Here is a 23,461-nt window from a genome sequence, read left to right on the forward strand (position 1 = left end):
AAAGCATGTCATTAGAGCTGATATTAGCATGGGTTTGGAAGATTTTACTTGCAACAGAATTGCAAAAACAAAACAAAACAAAAACACCAGATTGTTCAGTGCTGTTAGGTTATTTGCTGTTACTTGATTTGTTGATGGTCCATTTTTAACATTTGACACCAGCCAGTAATTTATTTATTTTTTTGTATGTGTTTCCAGGTGACACCGAAGAACTTCCTGGGCCGCTGAGACGTGACTTTCGGGCGGGGCGTCTCGTTTCCTGTGGCCCTGCTGGCCCGGACAAACTCAGACAAGCTGCCCTCTGAATGACAACTGGCCGTCTGGTTGCAGGGCTTTGCCAAGCTGTCACCATGAGCAAGTACTCCCAGTACTTCAACAAGACCCTCATAGAGGTCCACTATGCCTATGCCAAGCACATGACCAAGGAGGAATTAAAAGGTCGCATTGAGAGTAAAAAAAGCCTGAGCTCCCTGAACATTTTATTTGTCATTATCTGCAGTATCATCATCTTGGAAAACCTCCTGGTGCTCATTGCTGTGTTTCGCAATAAGAAGTTCCACTCGGCCATGTTCTTCTTCATCGGAAACCTGGCCTTCTCTGACCTACTGGCTGGCTCTGCTTATATTGCCAATATTTTCCTGTCAGGCCCTAGGACATTTAATTTGGCGCCTGTCCAGTGGTTCATACGAGAGGGGACTGCTTTCATCGCCTTGTCCGCCTCCGTTTTCAGCCTGCTGGCTATCGCTATAGAGCGCTACATTGCCATCACCAAGGTCAAGGTTTACGGCTCCAACAAGACTTGCCGCATGTTCCTTCTGATCGGAGCGTGCTGGGTGATGTCCATCCTTCTGGGAGGTCTTCCCATTATCGGCTGGAACTGTATTAATAACCTGAACGATTGCTCGGCTGTCCTGCCTCTCAACTCCCGATACTACATCCTGTTTGTCGTCACCATCTTTAGCATCATCTTGCTGTCCATTGTGATCCTTTACGTTCGCATCTACCTTATTGTGCGCACCAGCCAGCAAGAGGCCACCAATTCTCCGGCTTATGCTCTCCTGAAGACCGTAACGATCGTGCTGGGTGTCTTCATCGTTTGTTGGCTGCCTGCCTTCACCATCCTTCTCCTGGACACTTCCTGTAAGATGCAACAATGCCCTATCCTCAGTAACGCCGGCATCTTCTTCAGCTTTGCCACGTTGAATTCGGCGTTGAACCCATTGATCTACACGATGCGGAGTAAGGACATGAGGAAGGAGTTCCTCAGGGTTCTGTGCTGCTGGGGGCTGCTCAGCTGTGGCAGACCTCCTCACCGCTGCATGGTGCCACTCAAGAGCTCGAGTTCAATGGAGCACTGCACCAACAAACACGAAAATCAGTCGACTCCCATCATGCAGGACACTACCTGTGTCTGATTTTGTTTCCACAGTGCCTAGGTGTTTAAAGATAAGGGGAGACCCCATCTTGGAGACACCCAGACAGCAACATAGTGTCAGCCCAGAACCGGGGCACATCTGATACATGTGGATTCAACATGTACCGGATGTGGGCCGGATCTATGTTGCTGTCTGGGAAGGCACAGAAGACAGAAGTGTTCAGAGACCTCATGGATGAAATGAGAATCACAATCAATGTCTTTGGACTCTTACATTTAGAGCAGATATCACAGCTGTGGTACTGGACTCCCTTGTGTCCTTTGTTGCTTCTGTCCTTGCAAAGGTTTCTGACCATCAACAGAATAAGACCATCACATATTTGACATTTTAAGGCATATTGAAGAAAGCCAAATTTAAGTGGGAATATGTATTTTAGCTCTTTGACAAAACATGAAAACATCCAAATTTAAGATATTGCACTTTGTAGACTTCTAGGCAGTTTGAGATTGTATACTTCTCATATGCTGACTAACCTACCAGAAGTCAAATACAAGATGTATCCTATCCACAAGTTAGACTACCACTGTCACGGTTCAGAGATATGAGTGGCCAGATTGAAATGTAAGGAACGACGATGCACTCCACATGAGCCAAACCACCACGCATGCTCGCAGAACCATTCCTATGTATTTATCGAATTACTTGATATACATAACACCCTTTGATTACCGACTATAAAAGTATTCCGCTTCATTGTATTGCATGAAAGTCTAACCTGTGTAAGAACTAATATGTATGGCAAACCTATGTACTATTGTCAATGTTACTTCTATTTGTCTATATAAACTCACTGTCCCTTTCTATTTTAGTTTTTGTTTTTGACATTCATAATTTTTCCTAAGAGGAAAGCATGATCAGTATATGATTACTGAATTCCTGAAATTAGTAAATTTTGGGTCTGTTGGCATGACAATGTTGTAGTGTCGCTGCGGCAGCGTGTGCTTAGTTTTGTGCCCTCTTGACGAATGGAACTGAATATAAGAATGAAGTGTTACAAGCGAACATTTTCGCTGATCGACAGTATTAACGAACTTTACTGTTCTCCTGTTGATTTTTGAGCTTGCAGCAACAAGAATGGGCACTCACTGTGAAGTCTTGACGACATTTAAAGTTAATTGAAATTGATAGGCCATTGATAAGACATTGATGGGACAAATTGAGCATGCCTCCTTTGAAGGCATGTTTATTCTGAAATATGGGGGATGTTAGGTGTTTTGCTGTCTTTTAATGGGTCATAAGTCTTCTGAAGAAAATTTAAACTTCCTGCATCCATAGGAAGTCCGGTGTTTCCAAAGCTTCCTCCTGTTGTTAAGGATTGACCTTAATGTTCTCATACGTTAATGTCATCAGCCCAACACTTTCACTCACACAATCATACCCATTCACCGTTTGATCCCAACATGTTTTAGTTTCCTCTGTTGATCGGTTTAGTTCAGCAGAGAAAGCACTTTGGCAGCTCTTCCAATGCCGGTCTAATGTATTTTGGTTTTTCTTTCTTTTTTTTTTTTAATGCATGAAGAGTTTAAGCCTGTGTGAGCATCACTATCACACCGTTCAATGTAAAACATTGCCTACCCTGTGGAACAATGCTTGTTTTTTTATGATAAATATATTAATGTATGTATGTATCTATGTACAGTATGTATGTAATGTGTATACGTGTAGAATGTCTTGTGTGCAATAGCCTTGTGTTTAGTAGCAAGCTACCTGTGCTAAATCGGTACAATCCCAAACACTAATGTAGGTACATACACATTAGTTCATTCCTTTTTTTTAGTAAAAATAAATTTAAATACAAAAAAGTCGTTGTTTGATTGTCATTTTCTAGTTTATAAATTGACTGCTTTATGCTTGCATTAGGCACATGCTTTAAAGGATTAGTTCACTTCAGAATTGAAATTTCCTGATAATTTACTCACCCCCATGTCATCCAAGATGTTTATGTCTTTCTTTCTTCAGTTGAAAAGAAATTAAGGTTTTTGAGGAAAACATTCCAGGATAGTGGACTTCAACAAGGTTCAACGGGTTGAAGGTCCAAATTGCAGTTTCAGTGCAGCTTCAAAAGGCTCTACACGATCCCAGACAAGATCTTATCTAGCAAAACGATCGGCCATTTTCTGAAAGAAAAAAAAAAAAAAAAAGTATACTTTTTAACCACACATGCTCATCTTGCACTAGCACTGCGATGTGCCATGCATTACGTAATTTTGGAAAGGTCACGTGTGACGTAGGCACATGAATGAAATGTTCAAGGTGTCTGACTAAATTTTGGTTTGACTGTACATGAACATCTTGAATGACATGGGGGTGAGTAAATTATCAGGAAATTTATTTTGAAATGAACTAACCCTTTCAAGTGTAACTTCTGAGGTGGTTGTTGTGTGCGTGACAGAAATGATTAATGCCACTACGCAATTTGCTTTGAATTTCAGTCCTACGCAGTATTGGGTTAACAATCTGAATACAAGAGCTTTATCCCACATATTACAGAAATCTAAAGAGACAATAAAAAAGAGAAACTAAATGCTAACATGCACGAACATGGTTAAGGCCAGACTCGCTATGACATGAATCTGTTTGCTAACAACATTGCCCAACTGCTGGTCTTGATTTCTGACAGTCCAATAAGTGCCAGTTTCAAGGTTTTGTGGGAGTACAGATGTTTAGCCAAAGGCTTTTATAGGAAAGGGGGAGTATGACGAGATCAATGGGAATAGCATTATGGGAAAGGGGTGCCTGGGAGGCCAGCATGACCATAAGCTGGGGCTACTTTTAACTTAAAAAAACAAAAAAAAAAACAAGGATTGTGAACTCTGACTGAGTGGGCTTAAAGATGGTCTGGCCTGGTTGTTGTCAAACATCCAGAATTCCTGGGTGGGAACAGCAGCAACCCACCCTGGGAGATAGCACAGCTGGGAATATGGCCAAGAGTTAGCAGGAAGTGACATCAGCCATGCTTAAACAGCTGCAAACATATAGAGTTGTTTTTCAGTACATTCTGTGTGATTAGTGTTCATTCTCTACTCCCACTCCACCCGCATATGTAAGAACACATTTATTCTGGGAAGACATGCTTCCAAAGCAGTAACTACAACTGCTGTACAAGAGTGTCACCTTGTGACCAGCCAAAGAAAAGATTCTAACTGATATGTCAATTAATGTACTGGCCTATTGCGCCATCTGTAGGATAAATGAAGATTGCTTTAATATGAGCATAGGGCTGATCTAACTATGGTTGATTTTGTCAGATTGTTGTGGTTGGCAATGTGGTGACAGGAGTGACTACTTAGACTAATCTAAAATAAAATAATCTAAAAAAATTACAACTTTTAAAATAACTTTTTTTTTTTTATATATATTTTGTAACAATTCATTATTACATATAGATATGTATTATTATATACAATTGTGCTCTAAAGTCTACATAAAACTTGCAGAATCTGCAAATTGTTAATTATTTTAACAAAATAAGAGGGATCATGCAAAATGTGTTCTTTTTTTATTTAGTACTGTCCTGAATATTTTGGATAAAAGATATTTACATATAGTCAAAAAATAGCTGAATTTATAAAAATGACCCATTCAAAAATGTACATACCTTCGATTCTTAATACTGTGTGTGGTTACCTGGATGATCCATGACTGTTTTAATGTTTTGTGATGGTTGTTCATGAGTCTCTTGTTTGTCCTGAGCAGTTAAACTGCCCAACGTTCTTCAGAAAAATCCTTCAGGTCCTGCAAATTCTTCAGTTTTCCAGCATCTTGTGCATATTTGAAGTGACTATGTTTTTGAGATCCATCTTTTCACACTGAGGACGACTGAGGGACTCAAACACATTCACTGATGCTCCAGAAGAAAACATGATGCATTAAGGGTCAGGGGGTGAAAACTTTTGAACAAGATGAAGATGTCCAAATTTGTCTCATTTTGTTTAAATATCTATTTTTTTTTTTTTCATTTAGTACTGCCCTTCGGAAGCTACAGAAGATACTCAAATGTTTCCCGGAAGACAAATTAAGTAAAATTTACCTTGATCTTCAAATTCAAAAAGTTTTCACCCCTGACTCTTAACGCATCATGTTTTTTTGTTCTGGAGCATCAGTGAACGTGTTTGAGTCCCTCAGTGTGAAAAGATGGATCTCAATATCATACAGTAACTGCTGGGAAGGGTTCAAATATGCAAAAGATGCTGGGAAACTGAAGAATTTGCAGGATCTGGAGGATTTTTCTGAAGAACGTTGGGCAGTTTAACTGTTCAGGACAAACAAGAGACTCATGAACAACCATCACAAAACATAAAAACAGTCATAGATCATCCAGGTAATAACAAACAGTATTAAGAATCAAGGGTATGGACATTTTTGAATGGGTAATTTGTATAAATTCAGCTATTTTTTGACTACATGTAAACATTTTTTATACAAAATATCTGATTCAGGACAGTACTAAATAAAAAATAACACAGATTTTGCATTATCCCTCTTATTTTGTTAAAACAATTAACAATTTGCAGATTCTACAAGGGGTATGTAAACTTTTGAGCACAACTGTAATATTCAATATAAATATGAATATTACATACATCTGAACAAATCTGAACACTGAAGGAAAACCCAGGAGAAAAAATACTATGGTAAATTATAGTAAATACTACAGTGTTTTTGAACTATACTATACATACTGTAGTAAAGTACTTGAATTAGTTTGTTGTGGTAATTCTATAGTTGCTGTGATAATAAAATATATATATATATAAAAAAAAAATACTTTACCCAATACTGTACTAAGTTTTCTACAACTATAGGGTATATTATACTACAATACACTACAGTTTACTGTAGTAAAAACTAAAGTATACTACAATACTTATTACAGTTTAATACTACAGTATGCTGTAGCATTCATTAACAAAGTGTTGTAAATACTATAATATATACAGACAGTATACAACAATTTACTATAGTAGAAGATTTGTATTATTTCATATTGAATTTAGGGTATTTTTATTACATACAGGGTACATTTATTCATTTATAACTGTTACTCACGTGTTTATCTGTTTGTTTGAAGATTCTTTGTATTCTTTATTAAACATTTGAATATTATAAATTAAACACGTACTAGATATTAAAACTTAATTTAAAAAAAACAATCTCGGTTTCAGATTTCTATTCGCCACTGGCAGTAATTAAATATTTACATTGGATGTAATGAAATGAGCAAAATTTGCACCCCTGAGGCAAGTCAAAATGTGGTACGTCCTATATATGGGTCGAGTGTTCTGAAGCCGTGGAAGGGGTGCACATTAAAACAATCCTTGAAAACAACATACGACTTGCTATTTCTTCACTTTTAAACGACTTATTCCATAAAAATAATCAGCCTTTCATATGCTCACAAGAATATATCTGAATCACTGAAAAACAAAACAGAAGCGCACAACTTATTTGACACCTCAGCCTCCCGCGCTTTGAATTAGTGGTAGCGTCCAACTCGCGTTTCCGCGCGAAAAAGCGGCCCGCGCGTATTTCCCAGCTGCTGCTAGCGACAATTCATAAAGCCGTTGAGCCCCTCTAGCGCGCGCTGCTGTTGGCACTGTCAGATTTTAATAACCGCTTTTATCTGTGTTTGTTTTAAATCGTGTTTTTTAAGTAGTGATTTTCTTTGCTCAAACTCGAACTTGAAATGCCTACCAGGACCTCATTGTCTCTGCCAGAGGATGTCAAGGAACGGTACGGTGCTGTTTGTTCAAACCAACTATAACGATAGACTGAATGTGATAGTTTGCTCGTTCGCGCGCTTTGCTCGCGACTCGTTACACATCGATCACGTCACGACAGTCGCCGTTTGAAGATTTAAAAGCGTAACGGTTTGTTTTCTTACTCTAGTTAGCATTTAGCCGTGCTACAAATGCTCTCTACCTGCCGTCAGCTCGCGTTTAGTGGCTAAAACAGGCGGCGGCTGGTTGTTTTGACGCGATTTGACTCGCAGGTGTCAGTCTGACTGCATTTGGCGCCAAATACACATGTGTCCGAGGGAAGCCCTGCCCGCCTCCTGTCTCCCTCGACTCAATCACTGCAAGTCTTTAGACCCATTCCTGCTGGATTCAGCTGCGTTTCGTGTAGTTTACTCGCCTCGGTATCATCTGAAGTGGTGTTACTGACAAAATGAGCACCGTCGCTGATTGTTTACTCGAGTCATCCCATGTGTTGAGGTGAACACATATCAGCTGGTGGTAAAACCGCAGCGTTAAGACTATAAATATTGACGATTAAAATGTTAAATATGTGTCGCATCATGATGTTGTTGTTGTTTGTCAAAGTGGGTGGAGATCTGTGGCGCGATGTTAATGAGATGTTTACCTTCATGTTCCCAGGCTTCAGGTGTTGGATGAAGGTGGAGACAGTTTGTCAGATGAGGTGAGGGTTTTTCATTGCAGCCTTCTGAAGTGTTGTCAAATCAAATGGTCAGGTTATTATATATGTCTGTTTGTCTGTCTAGGAGGAAAAGCTCTATAAGGGGAACCCTGTCATTTAGTACATTACTATCATTATTACTTTTTTTTTTTTTTAAAGAGTAAAGTAACGTTACTAGGTACATCTTCAACAGAGTCATTGGATTACTGTACTAATTGCTTTTAGTAAGTATTAAAATTTCATTACTTATGACATTTAGAAATAAATGGTAATCATTCTCAACCAATTGAACACTACAAGGATAGACATGAAACTTATCTTTCAAATAAATAATATAACGTTGCATAATTAATTCTTAAACTGATAAGTATTGAAAGGAAGGTTATTTAAAAAGATATTTAACACTAGATGTTAAATTGATAAATCCTATTGATTTTATAGACTTGGTCTATAGTCAAACCAAAATGTATTCAGACACTTTGAACATTTCACTCATTAATAGTTTATTCACTGTAGTTTATAAAAAATGGTAATGATATATGACAATCTCAGAGTTAAACTGTCAGATAACACTTAAAAATATGGTCAAGTGTCTGAATTTTTGGTTCAATAGTTTTATCAGTTTTACTGGTATACCCAAAACTTCATACAGTGGACTAATATTTCACAGCTTTATTTTGCTATCCTCACTTACATAAATGAAATGTGTCCTGCATCCACCAGTAAAAATAGATCAAAAATGCCAATTTTTGGTTTGACTGTACATCAGTAATTAAGTTACAGAAATGAAGAATCTCTTTTTCAAGGGAAAAGTAATCAAGTTAGAGTAATTAGTAATGCATTAACCCAAAACAAGTTAACTAATGTATCGTTCAACTTAATGTTTAACATTTCGACAATGTTACTACTTCAAATAAGTAGCACAAGTCACTGTATGCATGCTTTATTGACTGACAGCTCTCCTGTCCCGGAGGGGTGTGTGTGCTGTATGTAAACATGATATAGACCCTTTTCACATTTCCGGGTTTCTCAGAAGCAGAAGTCCTCATAGTTGGGTAAAATTCTGTAGTGGTGAATGAGGGAATACATTAAATGTTTCCATTAGCTCAAATAGCAAAAGGGAAAAACTCCACAATAGTGTTCTTCACAACTTTCAAAAAGAGGGAAAAAATGGAGCAATTGATAACCGCAGTCAGAAGACGGAAAGATGTCATTTTTACTATCACTCCCATAGCCACTGTTTTAGAAACGCGCTCACAGCTATGTGAGATGTTCGTATTATATTACCTTTGCAACAAATTACAAAGTATAGTTATAAATGTACATACTTTAAAAAAAAAAGAACATATCAAACTTTGCTGGATTTATGATATTGATGACTGTTAAAATGCTCAAAATGAATAAAAAGTGAAATGCAATATCAGAATTTTACAAACCTGTAATTAAACATGCAAGCCCAGATGAGATGGCAACGCAAAAGTAATGTAACACATTACTTTTAATGTAACGCATTACTTTTCATAAATATGAACGCAACTGGTTACTTTTTAGGGAGTAACGCAATATTGTAATGTGTTACTTTTTAAAAATAACTTTCCCCAACCTTGGTTAAAAGTTTGCCATGATGTTTCTCCGATTCATATTTTAAAAATAAGTTTAAAAACAACCTGTTCTTCAGTATTTCATGTTTGAGAAATCCACCATGAAAACAAGTTGACAAACAGTTTGAGAAAAACATAAATATGAAATATACTATATTTAGCAAAATGCTCTCCTACAGTTCATTTTTCTAAACTATCGAGCTATGAATGTAGGCCTTTTCAGTTGTAGTAGTGCGCCTTTCTAGAGCTCATTAATATACAAAGCTTTTCGTGCTATAACTAGTACTTAAGGGGTAGATGAGATCACAAGCCTCTTGAACTGAGGTGCTTGCACTGATCTGTCAATGATATTTGATTTGAATTTCATAAATTGACATTTTGAAAGCCAAGACTGGTTCATGTTGATATTCACAAAGCTTATTGTGATTTTAACGAATTCGATGCACACTAAAAATGTTTGAATTTGTTCACACATCAACTGAATGGCAGAGACTAAAAAAAAAAAAAATCACTTTTGGGGGGATTTAAGAGTCTATTGTTTCATCAAAATGAGAATTGAATAAAATTAGGCATTTATTTCTATCCCAGTCCTATGTACATGTTGTTCAGTGGACTTTGCAGAGTTTTTTTTACATTTCTGTAGCTTGATGGCACTTTTTCTTTCTTTCTTTCTTGTCTAGGAATGTGTAAAGGAAAAGCTCAGGTTACTGCAGGAGTTCCTGCTCACCGATACTCAGGACCAGCTCAAAATCCTTGAGGACAAGTTAAAGAGCTCTGAGCTTTCCACTGTGCGTTTTACTCTGCCCTTTCAATTCTCCCATCTAGAGTAGTCATAGTTATGAGGACTTGAGCTCTAACCTGAGTGTCTTTCTGTTTAGGAGGTTTACACATCAGAGGTGAAGACCATACTGAAGAAAGCTTTGGGAGTTGTCAAGGTGGATGATGGTGTGGAGCAGAATGGACATTCAAACGGCTTCTCTGAAAACGGATCACACAAAGACGATGGCGAGCAGGAGGGAGCCATGGATACTCAGGAGGATGGAGATGCTATAAAGTCTCCCAGCGCCCCGAAGGGAAGGGGTGGCCGCCGCAGTAAAGCAGACTCTGAGCCCAAGAGTGAGTTGCATAGATTTACAGCTGTTAATTGCCCTCCATACATTACAACAGCTGTATCTCTACACTGTGTTCTGGATGCAGAGTGCTTAATGTTTTTATTAAAGGCCCTTTTTCCTACCCCACAGAATCTCCAGCCAGTACCAGGGTTACACGCAACTCTGGGAAACAGCCAACCATCCTGTCAATGTTCTCTAGAGTGTAAGTCGACAATTTAATATCGGAGTGGTATTCTTTTGTGCCAATTGGGTTTTAATTTGTGGCCTGTGAAATGCCAGATTTGTGCTTGAGCAGTTAAAATAATACATTTGAATTTGTAATAAGGTTTAGTCACTTCCATTTTATAAATGAGTGGTGTTGAACCCCCCCCTCCAACAGCCCAAAACGCAAGTCTGATGAGTTGAATGGAGAAGCCACAAATGGTGATGCAGAACTTAAGACTGAGGAAGATATTACAGAGGAGGTAAGATTGTTTTATGGCAAGTTAATGCCATTTTAATAAGTCCATGAAAGTAATGTTTATAATGGCTGCTTTTCCTTTCGTCAAGGTCCGTGAAGAGAAACGCCTTAAAACAGAAGCAGAGAAGTGAGTTCCCTGTTGATGCAAATTAACAAAGCAGCTGTTCTCCATATGTAATGCACATATGAGATTAATTCTTATCCCCTCTTTCTCTCAGGCCTGACACTGAGAATGCCACTAATGGCAAAATCAAGCCTGTGTCCACAGCCAAGGTGAGTCACCATTTTCTTCCCCTTTTGTGCTGCTGTTTTTTTTTTTTTGCACAAAATTAATCTCATTAATCTGCATTTTTTTAGACCCCTCCACCAAAATGTGCCGACTGCAGACAGTATCTGGATGATTCAGACCTAAAGTTCTTCCAGGGAGATCCTGATGATGCTGTGAGCGTTATTTTTACACTTGGAGCTGTCTGGATACTATTACACCTGCAGTTTCATCTTTAATTGGATGTTTAAAAAAAACTTGAATGGTTCACATCTGTATCTCAAATTCAAAGTTGATATTTTAGGGTCTTTGCAACACTTTAAAATTGTGCGTATTGTCATTGGTAGTTGGATGAACCAGAAATGTTGACCGATGAGCGTCTTTCCCTCTTTGATGCAAATGAGGATGGGTTTGAAAGCTATGAAGATCTCCCTCAGCACAAGATCACAAACTTCAGGTGATAAAGAGGGATGCATCAAACTGAACATTACTCATGTTTATTTCCCCAATGATTTGACTGTGGTAATCCTTATTCACAGCGTGTATGACAAGCATGGACACCTGTGTCCATTTGACTCTGGCCTCATTGAGAAAAACGTGGAACTGTACTTCAGTTGTGCTGTTAAGCCCATCTACGATGACAACCCATGCATGGATGGTATGTCCCAAGTTTCTTTTCCAAAATAAATTGACCAATGTCTTTGTTGTAATTTAAGCTTGAGTGTAGATAGAAAAATTAATTCCAGTTGTCCTCTTCAGGTGGGGTTCCTGCCAAGAAGCTTGGTCCCATCAATGCTTGGTGGATCACTGGTTTTGATGGAGGAGAGAAGGCTTTAATTGGCTTCACAACAGGTAAATGTTTTATAAAGTAATTTCTAGTCAAATTTCACCATGCATCATTGGATCCAACCAGGGTTTTTTTTTTTTTTTTTCCCTCCACAGCATTTGCTGACTACATTCTAATGGACCCCAGTGATGAGTACTCGCTCATTTTTGCTCTGATGCAGGAGAAGATCTACATGAGCAAGATTGTGGTTGAGTTTCTCCAGAAGAACCAGGATGCCACATATGAAGATCTGCTTAACAAAATTGAGGTGAGCTGATTGAAATGTTGAAACTCTGTGTATGTCTCTTGTCCCATCAGAAGCAGTGCTGATGTGTTCATCCATGTCTGTTAGACTACTGTTCCACCTGCTGGGCTCAACTTCAACCGCTTCACTGAGGACACGCTGCTGCGCCATGCCCAGTTTGTGGTGGAGCAGGTGGAGAGCTATGATGAGGCTGGAGACTCAGATGAGCAGCCCATCATTGTCACTCCCTGTATGCGAGATTTGATCAAGCTGGCTGGTGTTACTTTGGGAAAGAGGTGAGTTTAGTAGATTGACAGTCTTTTGGATGCTTCAGTAGCCGCGTTTCCATTACAGATTTGCGTTAAACTTGTGATATCTTCTAAATATCGATTTTTAAAAAACTTGCAAAATGACTGCATTTCCATTAACCGATGTTATGTGACAAACTCTTGAGATTAATTTTCCTCTCGTGATAAGTCTTTCTCTAAAAGAGTACTTTCTGAGAGCTTTATTTGGAGCGTAATATTTGCCACAGCTTCTAGAAGCCATTCTCTCTCATATGCTTCCCTGGGTGTTTTCAGTATTCTAGTGGATGCTTCCTAATTTCATCACTCCTCCAGCCTGTGATCTGGAAACTTTTTTTTTTTTTTTTTTTTTTTGGCACAATGTGAATCTTTCAATTCAAAATAATATTTTGTGTAAATTTAAGGGTAATGGAAACATGGCTAGTGTGATCTGAGTAATGGTTGACTGATATAAAGCCAAATGCTGATATCCAGAGGGCAAGGGCATGATTTTACTCTATTTAAACTTGTTAAGCTAGCCTTAAACTCTGCTCTTTAGATAAAAATAAAATTGCTCATATTTCATCCTGAAAGCAGGGTGGTTGATTGCTCATTCAGTTCTTAAGAAATACGCCGACAGTCTAATGATGTTTGTGCCATTTGCTTTCAGTGACCTTAAGTTTTAATTTCATTTTTGGGTGAAGTATTCCTTGAGGCTACAGTAGACTCTAAACATTCAGTAGTTTGTTGGGATTCACTCGTGCTTGTTCCATGATCACCTCATGTTTCTAATGATCCTCTAACCTTCCCTAACGCAGCAGGCAGCTGTACTGGTATGTAAGATCTGATGTTTCTGCGGAGTGTGTGGCTTGGTTTTTCTCTGTTCCCATACGCTCAACTGCAATAGTCTGTGTTGGTGGTAAACTACTTTACTAGCTGAAAGGGGTGGGTGATTAGAACAAGAATATTTTCCATAGCTCCCCCCCCCCAACTAGCATGGCTCTGCATAACAGATGTTAATTTGTGCTCCCATTGTTTGAGTTTACAAGCTTCCCATTTGGAGAAACTAAGCATCTGAAAGAACTGAATGTCCTTGTTCTGTAAAGACCAGAGCTGATCTGCACAGATTTTTGAAATGATAAATTTGCATCACCCAGTCTTGACAAACTGTCAATCCATTCAGTGAATTGTGACCTCCATACATATTACATGCATGGCTCTATTTTTGCTTGGCTGTTAGTGGCTTCTGTGAAATTTTAAATGTTGTGTTTTTTTTTTTTCTCATTGCTTTTTTTTTTTTTTTTTTTTTTTTTCCCTCAGGAGAGCAGCCAGAAGGCAAGCCATTCGTCATCCCACCAAGATTGAGAAGGACAGCAAGGGGCCGACTAAGGCCACCACAACTAAACTAGTTTACCAGATCTTCGACACATTTTTCTCAGATCAAATTGACCAGAACAATAAGGATGGAGGTGGTGTGAAGAGACATCGGTGTGGTGTCTGTGAGGTAGGTTGTCCAGAAATTGCCTTTTATTGCAAACAAATTAAGCCAGCAATGTCTAAGTTTCCTTCCAAAGTTGCAAATTTGGAATATCGCATACAACAATAATAATCATCAAATAAAGCAGCTTTTCCATCCAGTGAGTTGAAAAGAGCAAAATCGTCCCTTCCATTCTTCTTATTGATACTTAGCATCAGTTTATCAGGAAATTTGTGGTAGGAACCACTATATTAGTTTTTGGATATAACAAATGACTTGTGCCTCATGACGGTGTTTGTTTCATCTACACGCTCTGTTATCTTGCATTCAGATGCTGGTATTTGCAAACGCAATTGTGAGGTGCTTCTGGGAGGCAATTTTAGCAAACCACTTTAGCGACAGACTTTGCTCAGGCATTACAGAATGACCAACGGCATTTCAGATGCTGTGCAACGAGATCAGTCCACTGGCTGGTCCAGTAATGCCGTGCCATGGAAAGTAATGTCTTTTTGATGCAAGGAATTTCTTCGGTAAAAGTTTCCATCGTAGTTTGTGCATGGGTTCGTATAGCATAAATCTATCTGACTCAGTTGAGCGCATACGTTTTATGCACATTTTTATTTATTTTTTTTTTAAATGCGACATCCCAAAATGCACATAAATAGGTGGATGGAAATGGCAAATGAGAAGACTGGTATCATCCCATTTGTATCTTTCAGGTGTGTCAAGCGCCAGATTGTGGCAAGTGTTCGGCATGTAAGGATATGATCAAGTTTGGCGGCAGTGGCAGAAGTAAACAGGCCTGTCAGAAGAGGAGGTATGCTTGCTCTGGGCAGTCTTCATACTTGTGTAGTCATTCTGCTTGGCAGAAGTATAGTATTGTTTCCATGTGGTGTGAAATAAGACTAGCGTCAGTTGCTGGTCAGAGTTCCTGTCTTTGCTACTCTTTCTAGATGTGTAATGCTTCTGTACATTTTGTTCCAGATCTGTGGTCAGTGCCTGACTAAAGCAAGAGTCTGCTCATTATTAGCATTAGTGTCTTACAAAATGAGAATAGTGTAACCTTTTTAGGAAGCTCTTCATTTCCTGACAGTTTGTGTTATACAGCTCTATGGCTTTGGATTTGTTTGCCAAGTTAAAGCTAAATGGGTGTCTCTTCTTTTGTCCAGATGTCCCAACCTGGCAGTGAAAGAAGCTGAGGATGATGAGAATATGGATGAGGAGGAAGTGTTGCCACTTCTTAAAGAGACAAAGAAAATGTCTCAGGCCAAGAAAAAGAAACAGACCAAGAATAAGATCAGCTGGGTGGGAGAGCCCATTAAGGTATGTGAATTTTCACTTGCAGTGAGAGCCTGGATGCCCATTTTCAGAACTTAAAGTATTGAACTTTTCCTTTCAGACTGTGGGAAGGAAAGAATACTACATGAAAGTGCGTGTGGAGAATGAAGTGGTGGAAGTGGGAGATTGCGTGTCTGTCAGCCCTGATGACCCATCACACCCCCTTTACTTGGCCAGGTAAACTTTATCGAAGCAAACTTGGGTTCTTTGCGACGAGGTTAAACCAAATGGACCTTTTATTGGCACCATTTTTATTGCCTTAAGCCAACTTTTCTTTTTGATTGTAGGATTACGGCATTGTGGGAGGATGGTGAGAAGATGTTTCACGCCCACTGGTTCTGCCGTGGCACTGATACTGTGCTTGGAGAGTCATCTGACCCTCTTGAGCTCTTCCTTGTGGATGAGTGTGAAGACATGCAGCTTAGTTTTGTCAGTGGCAAGGTCAACGTCCTCTACAAGGCTCCATCTGAAAACTGGTTCATGGAGGTACAGATGCTGTATTTTGAGCTACATTTGTGTCTTTAATGAGCTGGGCAGAGGTTTTAATATTTGCTTGCCTTCAGGGTGGAATGATTGATGACATCAAAGTCATTGAAGATGACGGCAAAAGCTTCTTTTATCAGCTGTGGTATGAAGGTGATTTTGCTCGCTTTGAAACGCCTCCCAACGTCACCCCATCAGAGGACTGCAAGTATAAGTGAGTGCTGCTTTTGAATCTCTCTTCTTCCCTGTGGCTTGTTTTTGTTTATTTTCATGCACTCTAAATGCATATTTTGTGGCAGGTTCTGTGCCAGCTGCACCAGGATTAAGGAACGAGAGGCACAGGATGTTCCTCATGCCTATGAGCCCCTGGAGGATGAGGAGAGTGACTCTAAAGTCTTCTATGGGTTGGCAAGCCTGAAGGGGGAGCAGTACAAAGTAGGAGACAGTGTCTATCTACCCCCTGAGGCCTTTAATTTTGCGTAAGATTATTTTTATTTATTATTTTTTTTAAATATGTATTGAGGTTGAAAGGGGTTTAATTAAATGTGTTCTTTCTCAGGGTGAAGGCTGCAAGCCCAGTGAAGCGTTCTCACAGAAAGGATGATGTTGATGAGGATCTTTACCCAGAATACTACAGGAAGTCCTCTGATTATATAAAGGGCTCAAACCTGGATGCTCCAGAGCCCTTCCGCATTGGCCGCATCAAAGAAATCTTTTGCAGCAAGCGCAGCAATGGAAAGCCAGACACAACCGAGATCAAACTGCGCCTCTATAAGTTCTACAGGTGACACATTTTCATCCTCTAGCATGGAGCTGCACGATTAATCGTGCAGAGATCGCAATCTCGACTCAAACACCCATGCAGTCTCATTCATAGATGACAATGATTCGCCTGTATTAGACCTTTTGACAAAATCACACCAGAACATTCTTTTGATCATAGTACTCTTGTCTGTTACAATTACTCAAATTATCAGAGAAGTCCTGGGATATGTTTATACTTCAGATAGAAACTGTCTACGATAGTGATCAAAATGGAGCAAATCACATGGGGTGCTTCAAATAATGGTCAAATAATGGACATTGTGGCAACAAGTGACTATTGATATTATAGTATAGACTAATAGTATAGACCATTCAAGAGATTTGTTCAAACGGATTCATCCAGTAATGAAAAGTGAAGTATTGAGTGATTCATTGAATTATTCATTTAAACTGATTTTTTTTTTTTTAATTAAAGTTAATTAAACCTTTTTAAATAGACTGCAGCAATTAACATTTTGTCAGAACCTCTAGTACATGTCATTTAGTTTGTCTGCTCAATTGTTAGAATCATCTCAATTTAACAAATTGTGCAGCTCTACTCTAGCATGTTAACCACTGGATCTGACCGTTGTACTTCAAGAAACAATTTCCTTCTAGTTTTCACTAAAGTTGTACACCAAACTGACCTTTGATTAATTTCAGGCCTGAAAACACTCATAAAGGACCAAAGGGTGCCTACCACTCTGACATAAACGAGGTCTACTGGAGTGATGAAGAGGTAACCGTGAACATGGCGGAGGTGCTGGGCCGCTGTCGTGTGGAGTATGCAGAGGATCTTGTGGAAAATGTGCAGGACTATTCAAGCAGAGGACCTGATCGCTTTTATTTCCGAGAGGTAAAGATGAGGGATGAGTGTTAAAGAGCAAATTTGTGGTATTAGTGGGTAATCACCATAATGCTTAATTATGGGGAACAATTCTCACTTTTTAACTTGTTGCTTATTAGCTTTCATATTGGCTCTACATCCCTAAAATCCTACTCCATATCTACTTAAATGCTACAACAACCACCTTACTAACTACTAAGCAGTAAATTAAGAGTTTGAGACAAAAGTCGTAGTTAATGGTGAATGTGTTATATTATAATATAACATAATATAATATAATATAATGTTATATTATGTTAATTTTCAATGAAGCAAATTTGTGATAAATGGAATTGGAATCGCCACTTTGTTTTTGATATTTATTTATTTTATTTATTTTTCCCTCTAGGCTTATAATGCCAGAAGTAAGGGCTTTGAGGATCCTCCGAATCATGCCCGATCAGCCACGCATAAGGGCAAAGGGAAAGGAAAGGGGAAAGGTAACTTTGAGTGTAAAATCCCATTCCCACCAAGGATAACTGAGTTATGTTAAGAATCCTTCTAATTTAAGAGTAGCGCTGTCCGCACCATGGGTGCTTCTCAATTCTTATTTGTGCATCCTCGTTTCCTTTCCTTGCTTCCTTTCCTCGCATCTTAGCTCCCCCCCCTCCAGGATGCCAGGGGAGGACGCAAGGAAAAGACGAGAGGACTGAGGAATTGAATCAAGTGAAATGATAAATCCTCACTCCCTTTAGCATCACTTCAAAGCGTCATCAGCTGCGCATGAGGGATCTACCCACATGTTGTCAAATTGGTCATTTAAAAAAAATATATATAAAGCAAGATGCCTAGTTGAATTATGAGATACAAAGTTTATTTAATCTGTAAAAGTAAAGCATACATTTAAATTATTGTGACAGATAAGAAGGGGGAGGAGAATTTATGCGTGCATCAGGTTACTCGAGGAGAAAGACTTCCGCAAAGGATGCACCTGTGTATCCTCGCTCATGATTCCTCAGAAAGCCTCCTCACTCCTCGTTCCTCGCCTCCTCGCGATACAATTAGAGAATTGAGATGTCCTTCAAGATGGCTGAGCTCGATCGTTTTCCGGGTCATAGGATGGAGGAGCGAGGAGACGAGGAGGGATATTGAGAAGCACCCCATGACTATATGATAATGGCACAGAGGGATGACATCATTGGAATCGGTTTCAAAAGGGTTTTTTCTAGTTATCCTCTTGTTTCATTGGTTAGAAATTGGCCATCAAGAATGCAATTTTGTTTTAAAATCCCCAAGTAAATCGTAACTGCATGGGGGAAAAGTTACAGCCAAATTGTTTGTGTGGGTTGTCTGCAGGTAAAGGGAAAGGTAAATCTGCCTCACAGGAATCGCCGGATCAGGAGCCACAAGAGCCGACAGTCCCCAAACTGCGCACACTGGATGTGTTCTCTGGCTGTGGTGGTCTGTCCGAGGGTTTCCATCAAGCAGGTTGGGCTCCTATGCAAAACCCGTTTAGGGAACTGTTGTATTTATATGTATCTTACATTTGATTCTTTCCCAAATACCAGGTATCTCAGAGACTCATTGGGCCATAGAGATGTGGGATCCTGCCGCTCAGGCCTTCAGGTTGAACAATCCAGGCACCACAGTTTTCACAGAAGACTGCAATGTCCTTTTGAAACTGGTGATGTCCGGAGAGAAGACCAACTCTCTTGGACAGAAGCTGCCACAAAAGGGTGATGTGGAGATGCTCTGTGGTGGGCCGCCCTGCCAAGGTTTCAGTGGAATGAACCGCTTCAATTCACGCACATACTCAAAGTTCAAGAACTCTCTGGTTGTCTCTTATCTGAGGTCAGCACGATGAGTCTCACTGTAAAATGATGCTTTGCATATTTGGACATATGCAGCAGCTGGATTTTAACCATTTGTGTGTATCATTCTTTCAGTTACTGTGACTACTACAGACCCAAGTTCTTCCTGCTGGAGAATGTGAGGAACTTTGTCTCATTCAAGCGCTCCATGGTACTGAAACTGACACTGCGCTGTCTGGTGCGCATGGGATACCAGTGTACCTTTGGTGTGCTACAGGCAAGTTTGTTTGTATTAAAAAAATTCTTCCTATTATAAGAGTGCTATTTTGATGTCAACATGGTATCCCCTTTTTTCCCTACTTTGCTTGGGCGTTTTCACCCTAAAAGAACTTTAAAATTAAATTTACAGTCAGATGAGGGGGCAAAGGATTACTGAGTGCACATTTTAAACTTAAATGCCTCCATCTCTTAATTCTTCTGCAGGCTGGGCAGTATGGGGTGGCCCAGACCCGACGCAGGGCTATCATCTTGGCTGCAGCCCCGGGTGAAAAGCTGCCCCGTTACCCTGAACCCCTGCATGTGTTTGCCCCACGCGCATGTTCTCTTAGTGTGGTGGTTGACGAAAAGAAATTTGTCAGCAATGTGACTCGGTATGAACTTGTGAACACTAGTGGTGGTGTAACTTTTCTAAATTCTCTAGTTTTCTGTAATAATCTTACACTTGTTCTCCAGTGGAAATGGCGGCGTTTATCGCACCATCACAGTGCGGGACACAATGTCCGACCTCCCCGAGATCCGTAACGGAGCTGCAGCTCTGGAGATCTCCTACAATGGCGAGCCGCAGTCCTGGTTCCAGAGACACATTCGTGGATCTCAGTACCAGCCCATCCTCAGGGACCACATCTGTAAGGTCAGTCCCCCTCCGGTGCTGTCGGCATGGACTTGTCTTTTGACACTTAGAAAATTGTACAAGTATTCTTACTTTACTATGTAGTTTAAAACCACTGTCAAATGCAAAATTAAGTGACCACAAATTAATGAACTTGAACCAAAACTGCAGCTGTAGAGAAACTTTGTCAGGTATAGAAGTTAAGGGTTAGATACTAGAAGAGCTCACTTCAGTCTTGTCTCTTGCAAGACCTAATTTAGCACGCATCCAGAAGGCGCCATCGTTTAAACCAAAAGCTGAGCAGGTTAATAATTGGATTTGTGTTTTAGGACATGAGCGCCTTGGTCGCGGCCCGCATGCGCCACATTCCTTTGGCTCCTGGTTCTGACTGGAGGGATCTGCCTAATATTGAGGTGCGGCTGCGGGACGGCACCACCACAAAAAAGCTTCGCTACTCCCACTCCGACAAAAAGAATGGCCGAAGTGGCACCGGTGCTTTAAGAGGAGTGTGTTCCTGTGCTGAGGGTCTGTAATTCATTTTTTTTTTTTTTTTTTAATCTTTCAATGACTGGAAGTCCTGACTTACCAGTTACGGTCTTGTTGCAATAGGAAAGCCATGTGACCCTGCAGACAGGCAGTTCAACACATTGATTCCTTGGTGTCTGCCTCACACGGGTAACCGCCACAATCACTGGGCTGGTCTGTACGGCCGCCTGGAATGGGACGGATTCTTCAGCACTACGGTGACCAATCCTGAGCCTATGGGAAAACAGGTATTGCCTTCATATGCTAACCTGTCATGACATTTAGCATAAAGAGACTTGATTTTATTAAAATATGAACCAAAAAAAACTTGCTGACCCTAAACTTTTGAACTGGTTTGCAATTATTTTAATACTTTTGATCAATTTCATGCATACTTTCTGAAATGATGACATTTTAGGTTTAAATCTATTTAAAATATTTCCATGTGTTAAACAGCACAACTGCTTTCAACATTGATATTGAGAAATGTTTCTTGAGCATCAAATCGGCATATTAGAATGATTTCTGAAGGATCATGTGACACTGAAGACTTCAAACAAGTCAAAGCATTACAATTTTCAATTTTTCAGCATTAGATTTTTAAAATTATTAAAACCACTATTAGACATTTGACAGTTTGTGGTTTTTCTCAAGGTTGCATTTAATTGAATAGCTGAGTTCACAGGCTGACTTTCCCCATTAAATATGAAGTTCTGCCCTGTTGCGGTGGCCCTGTTTTAAGATGTTTTTTCTTCCCCAGGGACGTGTCCTCCACCCTGAGCAGCACCGCGTGGTGAGTGTCAGGGAATGTGCGCGCTCCCAGGGCTTCCCAGACACCTATCGCTTCTTTGGCAACATCCTAGACAAACACAGACAGGTATTATCCCTGTGCTAAAGATTTCTCATCTTGTGAAAAGTATAAATTAAAATGAACACTGATCAATGTCCTTGTATTTCTCAGGTTGGTAATGCTGTGCCTCCACCCCTCTCCAAAGCCATTGGCCTGGAAATCAAGAGGTGTGTGCAGGAGAGGATGAGGGAGAATGCTACAGGTGTGTTTTTATTTTATATTTTAATGAAGTACTTCTGTCACTATGTCAGTTTAATCTCTTGTTCCACATCCTCTTTCTCTCAGAGCCAGTAAAGCAGGAGAAGATGGAGGTTTGCGACTAAAGCCATCTCTTCATAAAACTGCAGCACATTTGCATCGTGTTTGGCAGTGTGTGTGATGCATCAGCCCATTAAACTCATTCCATTTTTCATATGCTGGTCTGGAGCCCGGCCGCTTCAGTGGCATTTCTATGGACAGTCTGTGCAGTGCCATTATGTGATGTTTTATCAATTTCTAAATGTGGTTTTAACCGTGTATTTGCAATTATCCACTCTGAGACAGTGGTATAAATTCTATGTAGTTTTTATATGTTGTAATATTTCAAATAAAGCTCTTATTCAATGGTTTCATTGTTTTAAAATGCGTTTTCTTTCTCAAGTCTTATAAATGGTCCAAAGGGGAATGTCTTTTCAAATTACAGCATAGGCTGGGCTTGGTTATGAAATTGGACATCAAGAAGACACCATCTATTTTGGGGCATTATGTCAAAGCTCACTATAAATGAAAGTTACACTTGCAATGGAAAAAGACAAAGTGAATGAGTAGACAGTTTTTGCTTATTTCAATAGGTTCTTCAGTTACAAATGTGATTTGAAGTAATAGAAGTTAGGGTTAAGATTTTTCATTATGCTCCGATGCTTCCTGAAGCAATGTTTTTAAAATCGGCCATCACTATGTCATGATTTTGTTTTTTGAGACACTGAAAATATTCTCTTCACTTTAATATTGAACCACTGTACTCACATGAATTGATTTAAATGTTTTTAGTACATTAATGGATCTTGAGAGAGGAAATGTCATTGCTCCCTATGAAGGCCTCACGGAGCCATTGGATTTCAACAAAAATATCTTCATTTGTGTGCTGAAGATTAATGAAGGTCTTACGGGTGTGGAACGATATGAGGGCGAGAAATTAATGACATTATTTTCATTTTTGGGTGAACTAACCCTTTAACCTACATTTTACAGAAAGTGTTTATAGATTAACATTAGAATTGCCAATATTTTTCCACTCTAACTCCCCACTTAGTTTTGATTTAGAAAATGTCACATCCACTCTAGCCGCAGAAGTTCAAAAATGTTAAGTCTGACCCATGTCAGGAACAACAGTTGTTTACTCAATTAACCCAGCTTGTAGAGAATGAATATGTACTTGTTTTGTAATTACTTAAATTGTTCAAGTACATTAACCAAACCAAAAGTCATATTAGGCTATGTAGTGAGAATTGCCAGTTTGAACTTAATTCTTATTTTATTTTCTGCTTTTCTCATAACTGTGTCTAAGGTCAATAACATTACATGTTTCCACTAACACATTCTTAGCATGAGTAATTCCTCCTTACTCCAGTAGGGGCCATCTTACCCCTCTTTTAATATCTTACATTATGTGCTAGAACTAAATTGGCAATCATTTCTATTTCCTATAATAACACATTGTCTGATGCATCATCATCCCACACATGCTAAACTTATATCCAGTATGTTAGTTTAAAAGTAAATCCATCTTCCCTTATGTTAATAAATTATGCTTACTTGCTAATCTTCCATTTTA

The 23,461-nt window shown here is 39.4% G+C and overlaps 2 protein-coding genes across 7 annotated transcripts in view; both read left to right on the forward strand.

Annotated features, from left to right (window-relative positions):
- Positions 1–3,226, forward strand: part of s1pr2 (sphingosine-1-phosphate receptor 2) — a 59,709-nt gene extending 56,483 nt beyond the window's left edge. For all 5 annotated transcript variants that reach the window (XM_067382562.1, XM_067382561.1, XM_067382560.1 and 2 more), the window contains one exon: positions 199–3,226. In XM_067382562.1, coding sequence (XP_067238663.1) covers positions 306–1,415 — 1,110 coding nt within the window. In that variant the 5' untranslated portion in view covers positions 199–305 and the 3' untranslated portion in view covers positions 1,416–3,226. The remainder of the gene's footprint in view (positions 1–198) is intronic.
- Positions 3,227–6,961: 3,735 nt separating this feature from the next.
- Positions 6,962–22,257, forward strand: dnmt1 (DNA (cytosine-5-)-methyltransferase 1). 2 transcript variants are annotated; one of them, XM_067382565.1, is made up of 34 exons: positions 6,962–7,169; positions 7,814–7,856; positions 10,135–10,242; positions 10,333–10,570; positions 10,696–10,768; positions 10,946–11,030; positions 11,116–11,153; positions 11,245–11,299; positions 11,384–11,467; positions 11,639–11,748; positions 11,831–11,949; positions 12,051–12,143; positions 12,234–12,385; positions 12,470–12,657; positions 13,966–14,149; positions 14,842–14,939; positions 15,292–15,445; positions 15,522–15,637; positions 15,748–15,946; positions 16,024–16,157; positions 16,243–16,422; positions 16,503–16,727; positions 17,411–17,603; positions 17,983–18,073; positions 18,930–19,061; positions 19,142–19,424; positions 19,520–19,661; positions 19,868–20,034; positions 20,117–20,294; positions 20,603–20,798; positions 20,883–21,046; positions 21,559–21,675; positions 21,760–21,850; positions 21,934–22,257. In XM_067382565.1, the coding sequence occupies exons 1-34, from the start codon at positions 7,123–7,125 to the stop codon at positions 21,969–21,971; spliced, it is 4,515 nt and encodes a 1,504-aa protein (XP_067238666.1). In that variant the 5' UTR covers positions 6,962–7,122; the 3' UTR covers positions 21,972–22,257. The 2 variants fall into 2 exon arrangements, with proteins under 2 accessions (XP_067238666.1, XP_067238667.1); XM_067382566.1 differs by lacking the exon at positions 6,962–7,169 and adding an exon at positions 7,312–7,651.
- The last annotated feature ends 1,204 nt before the right edge of the window (positions 22,258–23,461 follow it).

The sequence above is a fragment of the Chanodichthys erythropterus genome, chromosome 3 (genome assembly GCF_024489055.1).
Source record: "Chanodichthys erythropterus isolate Z2021 chromosome 3, ASM2448905v1, whole genome shotgun sequence".
In the NCBI taxonomy this organism is placed as follows: domain Eukaryota; kingdom Metazoa; phylum Chordata; class Actinopteri; order Cypriniformes; family Xenocyprididae; genus Chanodichthys; species Chanodichthys erythropterus.